The 17042-nt window shown below is 41.6% G+C and overlaps 1 protein-coding gene across 49 annotated transcripts in view; it reads right to left on the minus strand.

The window, feature by feature from the left end:
• The window catches only part of LOC108588271 (uncharacterized), a 56644-nt gene that overhangs the window by 25760 nt on the left and 13842 nt on the right, over nucleotides 1-17042 (minus strand). For 37 of the 49 annotated variants that reach the window (XR_013524672.1, XR_013524662.1, XR_013524667.1 and 34 more), the window contains 5 exons: nucleotides 13296-13458; nucleotides 12402-12498; nucleotides 10403-10461; nucleotides 9223-9320; nucleotides 1951-2138 (listed from right to left, as the gene is read on the minus strand). Coding sequence is in view for 3 of the 49 variants with exons in the window: in XM_078344691.1 (XP_078200817.1) it covers nucleotides 1951-2077 (127 nt within the window). In the remaining 46 variants the exon portion in view is untranslated. Of the gene's footprint in view, nucleotides 1-1127; nucleotides 1224-1950; nucleotides 2139-3260; nucleotides 3382-8623; nucleotides 8769-9222; nucleotides 9346-10402; nucleotides 10462-11231; nucleotides 11328-12401; nucleotides 12499-13295; nucleotides 13459-17042 lie in introns of all 49 variants that reach the window. The other 12 variants (XR_013524641.1, XR_013524640.1, XR_013524655.1 and 9 more) reach the window with 12 other exon arrangements.

Genomic DNA, 17042 nt, shown 5'->3' on the forward strand with positions numbered 1-17042 from the left:
TTTCATGCCATCCAATTACATCTTGGTCAGTTCACAAATATGTTTCAGCCAATGCTAAAGGAGGTTTTCTCTTTAGGAGTCCTCTCTCCCTTCACCCTGCTTAACACAAGACTTCACACACAAAGAGAATGGAGACAGCCCCGCTTCAGGACATGCTACACAGAGAGAACCGACTGTCCCAAAAACAGAGGGCTCCACACCCCTCTGACAACTCCACAATGGACCAGCTACACACAAATGCCTGAAGTAAGGAAGTCCATTAAGAAAAGGAACAGTTGGTGAGATCAAGACTTCTGACCCAAAGGGCCTGCAGCTGGTCTGATGATTCATCAAAAAGTCTGAATTTAAATGAAGACATACTGGACTGTGACACGTAATAAAAGAACTGAAGAAGCAAAGTGTCGATTTGGGTTTCCTTTCCACTGTATACAGCTCCAGTGAATGGAGAAGTGAGCACGCCTGTGGTACTCCTGACACATCTGGGATAGTTCCCATCCACAGTGGTCAGCCTTTGGGATTATGCACACATTGCAGGGTCATTGCCCATCTGTGCTAACCTAGAATGTCCACATAAAAGCTTCTGTTTAGAGACTGGAGAGAAAAATGTCAAACCTGAAAGCCCATGAACTGTCTCAGCCAGGGGGAACACATGAAGGAAACACTACAGAATCTCACATCAGAAGCCTAATTTCAGGTTGACCTCTAAAGCTTTACGATTATGAGTAATCAGCTTACTTTCTCTAGGCTCTGTTATTGTCACATCAATAAGCAGAAAAGCAGACTGAATAGTCTCCCAGATCAATTCCAATCTTAACATCCTCTGGCTTTATGATTAAAGAATGATACTAATTAATAAGGTTGAAACTGTGGCTTAACCCCAATAGGAGCCTGCTGGGATTATGCTAAGCAAAACTAGTCCACATGGACAGAGCCATTCTGACCACATCCCTCCCTATGCCAGCTATCATACAGATATGCACCACTGGTATGGGAAGTCCCTTCCACACAGGACTGACTGATTCAATAATAGGCTGATTTAGTCATTCAAACAACAAATATTTACTGAGCACCTTCTAGGTATTTAGGGTTACAACAGAACAAAACACAAAATCCCATCCCTTACTTACATGTTAGTGAAGGAGGAGGGGGAGTCAGACATTAAATAGGAAATATAATGAAGGATATATTTTATGTAGGGCAGTGCTGGGATTCACTCAGGGTGGCTGGAAAAATATTAAGGGAAATATTAGGAAAGTATAGAACACAGTCTCAAACCTTTGGGAAGCCAAAAAGTTTTAATGAGCCAGGCTGAAGACAGCCAGTTCTTACATTCGAGCTTTAAGTCATAAGGTGAAGATTAAGATAATAAAAGCTTCCCTGGCTAAGTCTGTTTACCCCACATTCCTTTTTCTCCACTCCATTTACTCATGTAAACTTCATGCTAGCTGCTCCTCTAAGGGGGAGGTTGAAAAAGAATTACTTCTCAATGGTGTTTATTCTGGACCTCAGAACCAAAAGTTTTTATCATTCTTAAAACCACTCTTTTAACCATGTTAATTATCCACAAGCATGTTAACTTAATACCTCTGTTACTCCTTCTATACTGAATAAATGCAAGAATGAACAAGGAGTCAATTAGCTGCAATCACTCTCTAAAAGCTGATGACACCCTAGCCCAACTCTTACACTGTATTCTGTATGGAAGGGCATATTTTATTCATCTGATACTTACACTAAATTAATCTTAGTGAAACTAAGTGAAACGAAACGTGAAATTGTAAGTACAAAGTGAAACTAAGTGAACTAAATCTTAGTGAAACTAAGTGAAACGAAACGTGAATTGTAAGTACAAAGAAGTCATGATGAGAGGGAGACAAAAGGCCCAAATTAATCAAACTAATGTCTTCTTAGGGAAGACACCGAATTTGTGTCTGCAGGTTATCATCTTACCTTTTAATAACAAATTTAATTTGATTGCCCACTTGAATGATGTTTTCCAGCCTTGGGATTCCCTATCATGAGGGACTTCTGAAAGAAATGTCTTCCAGTACTTCTTCCACACACAGATCATTTGCATGTCCTTCAAATTTTTGGTCTTAAAAACAATCTTCAAAGATTAAACTTTGTTTTTCAATATCCTTAAACAGAAGAGAAAGAAAGAAAATCATTATAGACAATAAACAACATAACTGAAGCTGGTGTGCAGTGGCATGATCTCCATTCCTTGCAATCTCTGCCTCTCGGGTTCAAGCAATTCTCCTGCCTCAGTCTCCCAAGTAGCTGAGATTACAGGTGCCTGCCAGCATGCCTGTATAATTTTTGTACATTTTTAGTAGAGACAGGGCTTAACTATGTTGGCCAGGCTGGTCTCCAACTCCTGACCTCAGCTGATCCACCCACCTTGGCCTCCCAAAGTGCTGGGATTACAGGCATGAGCCAATGTGCCCAGCCATAAACACTATTTGGAAGCAGCTTTTCGCTACTATCTGCTCGTGACTGTAATAACCCTCCTCCATTGGCTGCCTTACGGTAGCGCATTTCAGGCTACACTTTCATCTGCACGGCAGCCATGAGATCAATGTTCTTTACCCCTTCAACCTCGTGAGCATGCTATTTAATAAGAATTAACTTTCCACAAAGAATTCATGGAATGGGAATGAAAAATAGTAAGCAGAGGCTGATTGAGATTAAAAGAGGCAGAACAACCAACGTTAACACGTGAAGACTGTTTAAAGCCAGATTTAAAACAACATGTTTTCAGATAATGAGGAAATGTGATACTGTTCACATAAGAGTAAGGAAACTTGATGAAGGGCTACATAAGAGCTGACACCAAAAAATTATTGCTAAATTTGTCAGATATGATGAGGGAGCGGCTGTGCGGGGATGCACACTGAACAGATAAAATGATGCGATGACTGCGATTTGCTTTATAATGTTCCTGCAAAGGGAGGTAAAAGAATAGCAGAACAAAATGTGGACAATCTTAATGGTCACAGAAGTTGAGAAACGGGTATTTTAGTGTTTATCATACTATTTTCTCTACTTTTGGATAGGTATAAAAACTATAATTTAAAAATGTTTAAAAAAAAAAATGGTCGGGAGCAGTGGCTCACTCCTATAATTCCAGCACTTTGGGAGGCCGAGGCAGGTGGATCACTTGGGTCAGGAGTTAAGAGACCAACCTGGCCAACATGGTGAAACCCTGTCTCTACCAAAAATACACACACAAAAAATTAGCCAAATGTGGTGACAGGTACCTGTAATCCCAGCTACTCAGGAGGCTGAGGCAAGAGAGTCACTTGCACCCAGCAGGAAGAGGCTACAGTGAGCCAAGATCATGCCACTGGACTCCAGCCTGGGCAACAGAGTGAGAATCTGCTTCAAAAACAAAAACAAAAATAAAGCAAAAATTAATTTACTATTCCCTGCTCTGAAGCCACATCCTAACAGAATTCTAAAAAGAAAGATTCTAGCAATTCACATGGTGCTATTTATATAGAGATCTCCCTTGCACCTTTGTATGTAAATTTAAATATTTTGCAACCTGATGGCTCAGAGTGGTTCAAAGCTGGGCATGCTAACACATGCCTGCAGCCCCAGCCACTTAGGACACTGAGGCAGGAGGATAACATGAGCCCAAAAGTTCTAGTCGCGCCCAGACAACATAACAAGACCTGGTTTCTTTAAAAAGAAATGGGGAGCTGTGAGGGAGCTCATTGATGAATTATTTTGGTGACATCAACAAGTGCTATCAAAACGCTACAAAATCCAAAATTACATCTACTGCCAGATTTTTCTCCTTACTTCTGGACTCATTTATCCAATTGCCTCCTCTACCTCCACACCTCAACTTGAAAGAGATTAACTTCTTTGATCTTAGATTGGCTTTCCTCTAACATCTAAGATTTGTATTAAATTCTTACTTCATGTTATTAGCACCAAATCTGAAAGGATCTAGTATAGGAACTCTGTGAAATAAGAAACACACAGAATGAAATAGTTATCATATCTGGAAAAAGAAATATGCCCATAAACAAACAACAGTAAAAAATTAGAGGCTTTCAGTCACACTAAAGAATGATGTTAAATAAAATTATTCTGTCGATTCAACAAGAAACTATATAAACCTAATTCTAACAACCTTTCTATAAAATAAAAAAGAACCAATTGTTAAGAGCTGAGAGTAAAAAGTGGAAGTTTTAGAAAGAGGTGAAGTCAACTGCAGAAGGTGCCCATCGCATATCATAAAGGCTGCCCCAATCACACCCATCCCCCTTATTCCACCTAGTATCACCTGAGGTCAGGAGTTCAAGACCAGCCTGGCCAACACAGAAAAACCCCTTCTCTACTAACACAAAAATTAGTCTTGTATGGTGGTGGGCGACTGTGAGGCAGGAGAACTGCCTGAACCCAAGAGCCAGTCAGACAAAATCACACCATAGCACTCCAACCTGGGTGACAAGAGTGAAAACTGTCTCAAGAAGAACAACAACAAATTCCTTTGGGAAGGCTTTCTTCATAGAGATCTTCAACATGAGACTGGAAAAAAGGGTATGGAATCATCACCGGACCTTTGGCTTTTACAGCTTGAGGTATAAGGACAAAAAGAAAAAGGGATCTCATTTAAACACAATTTACAGGAAAGAATCATTATTGAATCTGTATTGCTCTTTAACTTTCTTTTCTTGAAACAGAGTTTCACTCTTGTCGCCCAGGCTGGAGTGCAGTGGCACGATCTTGGCTCACTGCAAGCTCCATTTCTCAGGCTCAAATGATTCTCCTGCCTCAGCCTGCTGAGGAGTTGGGATACAGGAGCCTGCCACCACCCCCTGCTAAGTTTTGTATTTTTTTGTAGAGACAGAGTTTCACCATTTTGGCCAGGCTAGTCTCGATCCCCTGACCTCAGGTGATCCGCTCATCTCAGCCTCCAAAGTACTGGGATTAGAGGGATGAGCCACTGAGCTGCCTGAGCACTTTCTTATGTTATTAAATAGCCTAACCCAGGTAGGGGCAGTGGCTCATGTGTGTAATTCCAACAACTTTGAAGAACAAGGTAAGACGATTGCTTCAACCTAGGAGTTCAAGACTGGCCTGGGCAACATTGCTAGACCACCTCTAATCTCTACAAGAATTAGGTCAGGTGTGGACCACATCCAGCTAAATTCTTTATCTTTTATAAAGACAGGGTTTCATCGTGTTGCCCAGGCTGGTCTCAAACTCCTAAGCCCAAGCCATCCTCCTACCTCGGCCCTCAAAGTGCTGGGATTACAGGGCTCAGGAAGCCTCATGTTTTAGTTAAGAAGTCTCCTACTCTTGCAGACTTGGATAGTTTTCTTTTTGTTCTTTTAGGCAGGGTTTACCTCAGTCTCACAGGTTGGAGTTCTGTGGTGGGATCATAGCTCATTGCAGCCTTGGACCCTGGGGTTCAAGTAGCTGGGAGGCTGAGGTAAAACTACAGACACAGGGTCACACCATGTTGCCCAGACTGCTCTTGAACTCCTGGACTGAAGGGATCCCCCTACCTCAGCCACACCTGGACACAGTTTTCTATTTTTGACCTACATAAACACTGTACCGGATCAGAGTTTGTCAACTGCCCTTTTCCAGCCCGCAACACACAGGACCTAGCTGAGACACTGCAGTTACCAGGCTTCGCTCTGAGGAGAAGGCAACACATCTCCAGGCCCATACTGTCCCTGTGACTTCCCTGAAAACCCACCCTTGTGACATCACAGAGTCCCCCTCAGATGAAGCCAATCAGAACTCTAAAACAAAATGTCAGTTGCATGCCAGTCAGATGTGGGCAGTGTTCATGTTTCAAAAGCTAACACTGGCATGATTTAGTGTTGGACCCAGAAAAATGAAAGATAAAAATATGTAAAATAGGCACTGAGTACAATGGCTCACACCTGTAATCCCAACACTTTCAGAGACCAAGGCAGGTAAATCACAAACTCAGAATTTTGAGACCAGCCTGGCCAATAAGGAGGCTGAGGAAAAAGCACTGCTTGAACCCAGGAGGCAGAGACTGCAGCCAGCCGAGATCATGCCACTGCACTCCACGCTGGGTGACTAGAGTGAAAACTTTGTCTCAGAAAAAAACAATCCTTTGGGAAGTCCTTCTACATAAAGATCTTCGACGTGAGACTGGAATAAAAGTACAAGATCATCCTGGACCTTTGGCTTTTACAGCTTGAGCTGTAACTGAAAAAAATATATATCATTTAAATACAGTTTGTAGAAAAGAATAATTATTCAATCTGTATTGCTCTTTAATTTTTTTTTTTTTTTTGACGAAGTCTTGCTCCGTTGCCAGGTGGGAGTGCAATGGCACAATCTCAGCTCACTGCAACCTCCATCTCCCATGTTCAAACAATTCCCCTGCCTCAGCCTCCTGAGTATTTGGGACTACAGGTGCCTGCCACCACGCCCAGCTAATTTTTGTACATTCAGTAGAGATGGGGTTTCACCATATTGGCTAAAATGATCTTGATCTCCTGTCCTCATGATCCACCTGCCTTGGCCTCCCAAAGTGCTAGAATGACAGGCATGAGCCACCATGCCCTGCATTGCTCTTTAACTTTTATAATTCGTTCCTTACTTCTGTTATTGTAATTGAGTCCAAAAAATAGTATTAAAGAAATAAAAAGAACCCCCCCAAATGCTAATATTCTGATTATCAAAGTCTACAGTAAAATATCCCATTACAGCTGGGTGCGGTGACTCACACCTGTAATCCAGCACTTTGGGAGGCTGAGGTCAGTGAATCACATGAGATCAGTAGTTCGAGACCATCCTTGCCAACATGGGAAAACCCATCTCTACTAAAAATACAAAAACTACCTATGTGTGGGGGCAGGTGCCTGCAATCCCAGCTACTCGGGAAGCTGAGGCAGGAGAATCACTTGAACCCAGGAGGTAGAGGTTGCAGTGAGCCAAGATCATGCCATTGCACTCCAGCATGCCGGACAAGGGGGAAACTCCAGCTCAAAAAAAATTAAATAAAATAGAGAAAGAAAAAGAAAGAAAGAATCCCATTATTTAAGCCAATGTAGATACAGTCAGACTTTCTCTAACAGTCTGAACCAAAGTATAAGGCCAGAAAAGCATACCAGCTAATGTTATTTAATATATACAGTTCTCAATGGAAAATGTAATATTTTCAAAACATAAACATTAGTGTAACCTTATTGGACTTATAAAAATAATTTTTTTAACTAATAGAAACCGAAGATTCTCCTGAACGGCAACATTTCAGCTAGCATTTATTTGCTCAAGATTGAAATAATACAACATTTATAAAAAGTCAAGAACTGGGATGGGCACTGTGGCTGATACTTGTAATCCCAGCACTCTGGGAGGCCGAGGTGGTCAGATCACCTGCCTTGGTCTCTGAAAGTGTTGGGATTACAGGTGTGAGGTCTGGAGTTCGAGACCAGCCTAACCAACATGGAAAAATCCCGTCTTTACTTAAAAACAAACAAAATTAGCTAGACATGGTGGTGTACACCTGTAATCCCAGCTACTTGGGAGACTGAGGCAGGAGAATTGCTTGAACCCAGGAGGAGGAGGTTGTGGTGAGCTGAGATCAAGCCATTGCACTCCAGCCTGGGCAACAAAAGCTAAACTACGTCTCAAAAAAAAAAAAAAAAAAAAAAGAAAAGAAATTCAAGAGCTAGTCATTGAACAGGCTCACACCTATAACCTCAGCATCCTGCAAGGCCTAGGTGGGTGGATCACCTGAGGTCAGGAGTTTGAGACGAGCCTGGCCAACATGGTGAAATGCCATCTCTACTAAAAATACAAAAATTAGCCCGGCATGGTGGCATGTACCTGTAGGCCCAACTACTACAGACACTGAGGCAGGAGGATCGCTTGGACCTGAGAGGTGGACATTGCAGTGAGCTGAGATCATGCCACTGCCCTCCTCCCTGGGTGACAGAGCAAGACTCTCTCAAAGAAACAAAAAATGTCAAGAGCATGGGAAGTAGTAAAATTAAACATAACCGACAATCTCCCATCAGAATAGCTCCATTTTTTGCTATCATTATGTCTTAAAGTCTATTTGCTGAACATTGACATTTGTACTAAAGTTTTAAGTGCACCATATAACACATTAGTGCTGAGTGAAGTTTAATATCCTTTGCTGTACACTAAACTTGAATATCATACTTACAGATTAAAACAAAACTATCTTTCCCTAAGGTAATTATCACTAATGCTGCTTTAAAATTATAAAATGCAAAGATTTTTTATAATGTCACAACAGCTGCAAATTATTGTCTTTAAACAAAATAATCTAATAAATCACCGTCACAAAAAAAGCCCCACAACATAATCTATTTCATCTTATAAAAAAGCACTTACATTTATAAAACGGTTAGAGTCAATTTATAATACTTTAATAGCAAATTATTTTTACTTAGAATAGTACTAAATTAACAATACGATAAAAGCATAGGCCACGTGTGGTGGCTCATAGCTGTATCCCAGCACTTTGGGAGGCCCAAGCAAACGGATCGCTTGAGGTCACAAGTTCCAGATCAGCCTTGCTGACATGGGGAAAGAAACCCCACATCTACTAAAAATACTAAAATCAGGCAGGCGTGCTGGTGGATACCTGGAATCCCACCTATTCGAGAAGCTGAGGTAGAAGAATCACTTGAACCTGGGAGCCGAAGGTTGCAGTGAGCCGAGATCGTGCCGTTGCATTCCAGAATGGGTGACAAGAGCAAAACTCCAGCTCAAAAAACAAAATCCCATTACTTTAAGCCAATGTAGATACAGACAGACTTTCTACAACAATCTGAACCACATCATAAAGCCAGAAAAACACGTCAGCTAATATTATGTCATACATATAGTACTAGATGGGAAAGGTAATATTTTCAAAACATAAACATCAGTGTAACCTTACTGGACTCAGAAAAACACTTACTGGAGTTATAAACATAATTTTTTAAAGTAACAGAAACAGAAGATTCTCCCGAACTACAACATTTGAGCTAGCATTTATTTACTCAACATTAAAATAATACAACAGGTATAAAAAGTCAAGAGTTGGGCCAGGTGTGGTGGCTCACAACTGTAGTCTCAGCACTTTGGGAGGTGGAGGCAGGCAGATCACCTGAGGTCAGGAGTTCAAGATCAGCCTGACCAACATTAAAAACCCTTGTCTCTACTAAAAATGCAAACTTAGCTGGGCATGATGGCACATACCTGTTATCCCACCTACTCGGGAGGCTGAGGCCGGAGAATTGTTGGAACCCAGGAGGCGGAGGTTGCCATGAGCCAAGATCACACCATTGCACTCCATCCTGGGCAACGAGAGTGAAACTTCATCTCAATAAATAAATAAATAAATGAAATGAAAGTCAATCACTGGCCAAATGTGGGTGGCTCATACCTGTAAGCCCAGAATTTTGGGAGGCCAGGGCAGGTGGATCATTCGAGGACAGGAGTCTGAGAGCAGCCTGGCCAACGTGGTGAAACCTCATCTCTACTACCTATGCAGAAATTAACTGGGCATGGTGGCAGGTGTCTGTAATCCCAGATTCTTGGGAGGCTGAGGCAGGTGGATCACCTAAGGTTAAGAGCTCAAGACCAGCCTGGCCAACAGGGTGAAACTCCAACTCTACCATACAAAAATTAGATGGGCATGGTTGTTTGTGCCTGTAATCGCAGCTACATGGGAGGCTGAGGCAGGAGAACTGCTTGAACCCAGGAGGTGGAGGTTGCGGTGAGCTGAGATCACACCACTGCACTCCAGGATGGGTACCAGAGCAAAACTCCATCTCAAAAAATAGGAAGAAGAAGAAGAAAGAAAACAGTTGCTATGGGGAGACCAGAAATATGATCTGCTGGCAATCCTTCCATTTTAGGAAATCTAAACAGTGTGAGTCCATCCTGTTTTGTCCCTCTCCACTCCAGAAACAAAACCAGTAACCGAATCCATTCCATTTCTTTAGAAACATATCTAACAATTAAGAGATGATATGCATGGCTCCATACTCTAAAAGGAAACCTTATGTCCTGGGTATCACAGACAGTTGATGAATGCTTGTTCACTTGACTGGTGTAGACTTCAATAATAAACTGTTCAATGCACTATGCCAGATAAATATTGCATCTCAGAAGTAGAACAAATACTGTTATATTAGTTCTGTCTACACATAAGTGCAATATCTACACATATTTATAATGGGTTAATACAAACAAACGGAGTTAATTGTTCTAGAGAGTAATAGAATTTGGACAACGTGAATTCTCCTGTCCTGACACATAATTAGTAGTTAGAGGCATTTTATTTCACGTGAAAGGTACCGTTATAAAATCAATGGTAAGCATTAAATAATTATTGCACACGATCTTCTCATCTGAGTTAATACTGAAGACCTACCTCCTGAAGCTGGTTTATCAAGTTGTAAATCTTCACATGTAGAATTAGTAAGTTCATGTCTGAAAGGTGAGAATAAACATTTACTATTCACTATGCAATATTCAGCAAAGTATTATCCACTAGTACATATTTAACATTTAATCATCAAGGGTGGTTTTGAAAAGAAAAGACAGGCTGGGGGTGATGGCTCAGACGTGTAATCCCAACACTTTGAAAGACCGAGGCAGGCAGATCACGGGTTGAATGTTTGAGACCAGCCTGGCCAACATGGTGAAAGCCCGTCTCTATTAAAAACACAAAATTTAGCCTGGAGTGCCGGCAGGTGCCTGTAATCGCAGCTACTCAGGAGGCTGAGGCAGGAGAATTTCGTGAAGCCAGGAAGCAGAGGTTGCAGTGAGCCAAGATCATACCACTGCAATCCAGCCGGGGTGACAGAGCAAGACTCTGTCTCAGGAAAAAAAAAAAATTAAGAAAAGGTCGTCTGAATGCTTGAGCACAACTAAATCTACAGAGTAACAAAACAAAATAACAATTGCAAATTGTCTCATCAGGTGCTTCATGGAGCATGTGTCCTCACAAGTAAAGTGGTAACTTGGCAACATGCAACTCTTTTGAAGCATACTCCAAATATCTTTAATGGGATCCTTTAATACCACATTGCATTCAAGGCTATCTCCTGCTCAACATCTATAAACACAATCATATATTCCCTCATATGCTTTAAAAGTCTCAGGCCTAAAAACAAGACATGGATACTATTTTCTTCCATCTACCAAAGAAGGAAGGGAAGAGACAAAAGAGAGAGATAACCAGGTATGGTGGTTCATACCTGTAATCCCAGCAGTTCGGGAGGCCAAGGCAGGTGGATCACTTGGGTCCAGGAGTTTGAAACCAGACTGGGCAACATAGTGAAACACTGTCTCTACTAAAAATACAAAAATTAGCTGAGTGTGGTGGCACGTGAAGGTAGTCCCAACTTCACAAGAGGCTAACATAAAAGGATCATGAGGGTCTGGGAGTTTGCGGCGGCAGTGAGCCATGATCACACCACTGCATTCCTGCCACGGCAACACGGTGAGATCTTGCCTCAAAAGAAGAAATGTTGGTGAAAATGTAGAAACTGGAACCCACATACATTACTGGTTGGAACATAAAATGGATTAACCACTTTGGGTGTTTCTTTTCTTGTCATTTTCATTTTATTTTTTTAAATAAAGACAGGGTCTTGCTATCTTGCCCAGACTGGTCTTTTTTAACTCATAGGCTCATGTGATCCTCACACCTCAGCCTCTCATGTGGCTGGGATTACAGATGTGAGTCACCACACCTGACTGGTATAACCGCTTTGGAAAACAGTTTCTCAAAAGCCTAAATGTACAGTATCATAGACTGCAACAATTTCTCTCCTAAGCATTTATCCCAGAGAAATAAAAATATATGTCCACACAAAAACTTGTACATGAATCTTCAGAGCACTATTATTCATAATGGCCAACACATGAGAACAACCCAAATGTTCATCAACTGATGAACAGATAAATACAATGTGGTGTGACTCTACCATGGAGTATACTGTTCAGCCATAGAAGGAAAGAAATACTGACACATGCCATGACATGAAGAAACTCTGTAAACATTGTGCTAGGGGCGGAAAAAAAAAAAAAAGCCAGCCACCAAAGTTCCCCACGTATTGCACAATCCTATTTCTATAAAAGGTCCAGATTATGCAACTCTATAGTGACAGAAAACAGATCAGCAGTTGCCTATGGGAGCACAGGGGTATAGGGGGAGTATGAACTAATGGCAAAGAAATGTAGATTTCTCTATAGGGTAATGAAAGCTTCTAAAATTGATTGTGGCAACAGATGCACAGCTCCATGAACACTCTAAAGACCACTGAACTGCATACTCTGATGAATCAATTGTAAGGTATGCTAACTATATTTCAATAAAGCTGTTATTTAAAATAAATAGGGGGCTGGGCACAGGTGGCTTGTACCTGCATATAATCCCAGAACTTTGGGAGGCTGAGGCAGGAGGACCACTTGAGGCCAGGAGTTAAAGACCATCTTGGGCGACACAGCATGATCCCATCTCTACAACAAAAAATAAAAACATCAGCTTTGCGTGGTGGTGTACATCTGTAGTCCCAGCTACTTGGGAGGCTGAGGTGGGAGTATTACTTGAGTTTGGAACTATAGCAAGCCGTGATTACACCTCTGCACTGCAGCCTGAGTGACGGAGCAAGAAAAAAGGAAAGAAAAGAAATGCAAGTTTATAAGACTTTGTGAGAGTAACCAAGTGTGAGGAGAAACAGAAGAACAAAAGAGCACTGGATATTGAGGGTGGCTGGCTGGTGAGGTGCAGCTGCTAACTGGCTTCTGAAAAATTTGTTAGTAAAATTACAGCTCTGGGGATAAGTCACACAGGCAAATGGTGAACGTTAAATCCCTTACAAATGCTCGTCTTTCTTTACATGCCTTCTGGTGAAAATTCCTAAGGGCCTAAATAGCAAGTGGTCTGAAATGATAGCAGCTGTTTACTAAAGAAATAACATCAAAAACAAAAACTTAAATGGTTTTCTTTGATGGAATTATAATACTTTGCTTTTACTTTCTCATTGATCTTCAATGAGACAGTAACTGAATATGCTTTCTTACCCCAAAATGCTCAATAATTTTTCATTGTATTTTTCTTACTATTAAGCCCCCAGTGACAGGGTTCTTGTCACACCCAATTTTGCACATCTAACGCTTATACTAAATAAATGTTTGTTCAATAAGTGAATCTAAATATTAATTGTAAATACAAAGAAGTCATGATGCGATGGGAACAAAAGGCCCATCTTCATCAAGTTCATCTCTTCTTAATTTGTTTCTGCAGATGATCTTACCTTTTAATAAAAATTTAATTCAGTTGCCCACTTGATGTTTTCCAGCCTTGGAATTCCATATCACGAGGGACTTCTGAAAGGAACGTTTTCCGGTAGTCCTTCCACATACAAATCATTTCAACGTGCTTCAAAGTTTTGGTCTTAAAACAGATCTTCAGAGATTCTAAAAGATAAAACTTTTTTTAATACCCTTAGTACGACAGAGAAAGAAAATTATTATAGAATATAAAGAATACAACCTAAGTAGTATTTTTTTTTGAGAGGGAGTCTTGCTCTGTCACCCAGGCTGGAGTGCAGTGGCATAATCTCAGCTCACTGCAACCTCCACCTCCCAGATTAGCAATTCTCCTGCCTCAGCCTCCCAAGTAGCTAACATTATTGGCAACTGCCATCATGCCTGGCTAATTTTTGTATTTTTTAGTAGAGACGAGGTTTTTCCATTTTGGGCAGGATGGTCTCAAACTCCCGATCTCAGGTGGTTCGCCCATCTCGGCCTCTCAAAGTCCTGGGATCACAGGCATGAGCCATCGCACCCAGCCTGTAAATACTATTTGGAAGCAGCCTTTTGCTACTCCCGCTGGTGACCTTTAATAACCCTCCTCCATTGCTGCTGCACACTGGCACATTTCAGGCTACACTTTCATCTGAGCTGCAACCACAAGATCAATATTCTTTACCCCTTCAACCTTGTAAGCATTCTACTTTAAAAGAAATAACTTTCCACAAAGAATTCATGGAATATGAAATAACAGTAGTAATCAGAGGCTGGTTTAGATTAAAAGAAGCAGAAGAACCAAAGTTAGCACAAGAATATTGTTTGGATCCAGATATAAAGAAAACAATGAGCTGAAACCAAAAAAATCATTGTTAATTTTGTCAGACGTGAGGAGACAGTGGCTGTTTGGGGATGTGCACTCAACAGGTAAAATGATGTGAAGACTGTGATTTGCTTTACAACATTCCTGCAAAGGGAGGAAAAGAAATAGAGCAAAATGTAGGACAATCTTAATGATCACAGAAATTGAGGAATGGGTATCTTAGTGTTCATCGTACTATTTTCTCTACTTCTGAATCGGTATAAAAACTGTAATTTAAAAATGGAAAAAAATAAAATAAAATAAAATGGCCAGGCACCATGGCTCAAGCCTGTAATCCCAACTCTTTGAAAAGCCAAGGCAGGGGGATAACTTGGGTCAGGAGTTCGAGACCAGCCTGGCCAACATGGTGAAACCCTGTCTCTACCAAAAAAAAAAAAAAAAACCTGAGTGTGGTGGCAGGCACCTGTAGTCCCAGCTACTCAGGAGGTGAGGCAAGAGAATCAGTTGAACCTGAGAGGCAGAGGCTGCAGTGAGCTACTGCGCTCCAACCTGAACAACAGAGAATCTGCCTTAATAAAAAAAGTAAAAATGAATTTACTAATCCCTGCTCTGAAGCCACATCCAAACAGAACTCTAAAAACAAATATTCAAGCAATTTACATGGTGCTATTTATATACAGATCTCCCATGCACCTCTGAATGTAACATTTAAATATTTTGCAACAGGATGGCTAGGAGTGGCTCAAACCTGTGCATGGTGGCGCATGGCTGTAGCCCTAGATACTACTTCGGAGACTGAGAAAGGAGCATAATTTGAGCTCAGGAATTCTAGCCCAGCCCAGAAAACATAACAAGACCCTGTTTCTTTAAAAAGAAAAGTCAGGGAGCTGTCAGGAAGCTCACTGATAAATTATTTCGGTGCGATCGACAACTGCTATCAAAACACTAACACAAAATCCAAAATGATATCTATTGCCAGACCTTTCTCCTTACTTCTGCGCTCATTTACCAAACTGCCTCCCCCACCTCCAAAACTCAACTTGAATGTCAACTTGAAATTTATTTATTTATTTATTTATTATTAGACTGGCTTTCCTCTAACATCTAAAGACTTGTCTTAAATTCCTACTTCATGTTATTAGCATCAACTCTGAAGGGATCTAGTGTAGGAGCTCTCTGACATAAGAAACACGTGTTTTTGAGAAATCACACAAAGCGAAATAATCATAGCTATAAAAAGAAATACACCCATAAATAAATAACAGTAAAAGGTTAGAAGCTTTCAGTCATACTAGAGAGTAATGTTAAATCAAATTATTCTGTTAATTCAACAAGAAAATATATAAACCTAATTCTGACAAACTTTCTATAAAATAAAAAAGAACCATTTGTTGGGGTTGAGAGTGAAAACTGGAAGTTTTAGAAAGAGGTGAGACCAACTGCAGAATGTGCTCATCACGCATCACCAAGGCTGTCCCAATCACACCCTCTGCCTCGTTATCCCCCCTATTCCACTTCTTTCCCAGACCATAACCCCTTCTCCATAGTAAATATGGACCATAACTCCATATTTACTATGGAGATACTTCCATAGTAAATATCTCCTACTTACTACATATTTCCCCAGCAGATTAAATGCTCCGGAATGCATGGGGCAGGGCACTGTCTTCCACACTGCCCAGTTTCCAACACCTGACTCACAGGTATCAAATCACTTCAGGATTACGAGGTTGGAAGTAGTGATTATTTCCTCAATACTTGCAGTGGTTCACAGCAATGAAAATCCTAAGATTTCCTTTCCCCTTTCGGGGACCATAAAGACAGCAGCAATACTATCAGAGGCATTTGAACCAGAGCAACTCCATCTACAAGAGGAGCTGGGTAAAATGAGGCTGAGACCTACTGAGTTGCATTCTCAGATAGCTAAGGCATTCTGAGTCACAGGCTGAGGAAGGAAGTCAGCACAAGATACAGTTCATAAAGACCCTGATTAAATGGGTTGCAGTAAAGCGGCCAGCCAAAACCAAGATGGTGACGAGAGTGGCCTCTGGTCGTCCTCACTGCTACTACACTCCCACCAACACCATGACAGTTTACAAATGCCATGGCAACATCTCAAAAGGGGAAGCATAAAAATAATCCATTCCTGGCCAGGCACGGTGGCTCACACCTGTAATCCCAGCACTCTGGGAGGTCAAGGTGAATGGATCACTTTAGCTCAGGAGTTTCAGAGCAGCCTGACCAACATGGTGGAACCCCCATCTCTACTGCAAATATAAAATAAAATTAGCTGGGTGTGGTGGTGCACACCTGTGATCCCACCTACTTGGGAGGCTGAGGCAGGAGAATCACTTGAGAACCTGCTTGAGAAGTAAACAAGACAGGCATGATCTGGGCTGTCAGAGCCACTGTGCTGAAGCAGGAGGAAAAAGTCAGCCAACAGCGCTCTGTGGAAAATGAAAGGCGGATGAGTCAGTGAGCCTTGAGTCTGAGGTGAGACAGTGCTAAGTGAAGACCTCCCCAACATGGTGATGTTTCAACTGTGATGGTAATAGAAAGGAGACGCACAGAAAGCCCTCAACTAACAGCAGTCCACAAACATCAGACCTCAGCGCAACAGTGCCAGGAGGCTGTGACCTGAGAAGAAGAAAGGCACACAGATGACCAGAGTGGCTGGCACAGAGCAAGCAATCCACAGACGGCATGTGGGAAAAGCAGAGGAACGGCAGAGGGCAGCTCACCCATGCCCCTGCAGACCCAATCAGGGGCTGTGACGTTTACTCCAAGTACAGTGGAAGGCACTACATATGACAGTCCAGAGAATGACAGGCTCCACCTCCTACTTTCAATGAGCCTGACCTGGCTGCTCTGTGGCATGGCTCTAACTGAGCACTGGAGGGCAGTGGAGGAGGATGGCACAGAACCTGGG

This window comes from Callithrix jacchus, chromosome 1, assembly GCF_049354715.1.
Source record: "Callithrix jacchus isolate 240 chromosome 1, calJac240_pri, whole genome shotgun sequence".
Taxonomy (NCBI): Eukaryota; Metazoa; Chordata; class Mammalia; order Primates; family Cebidae; genus Callithrix; species Callithrix jacchus.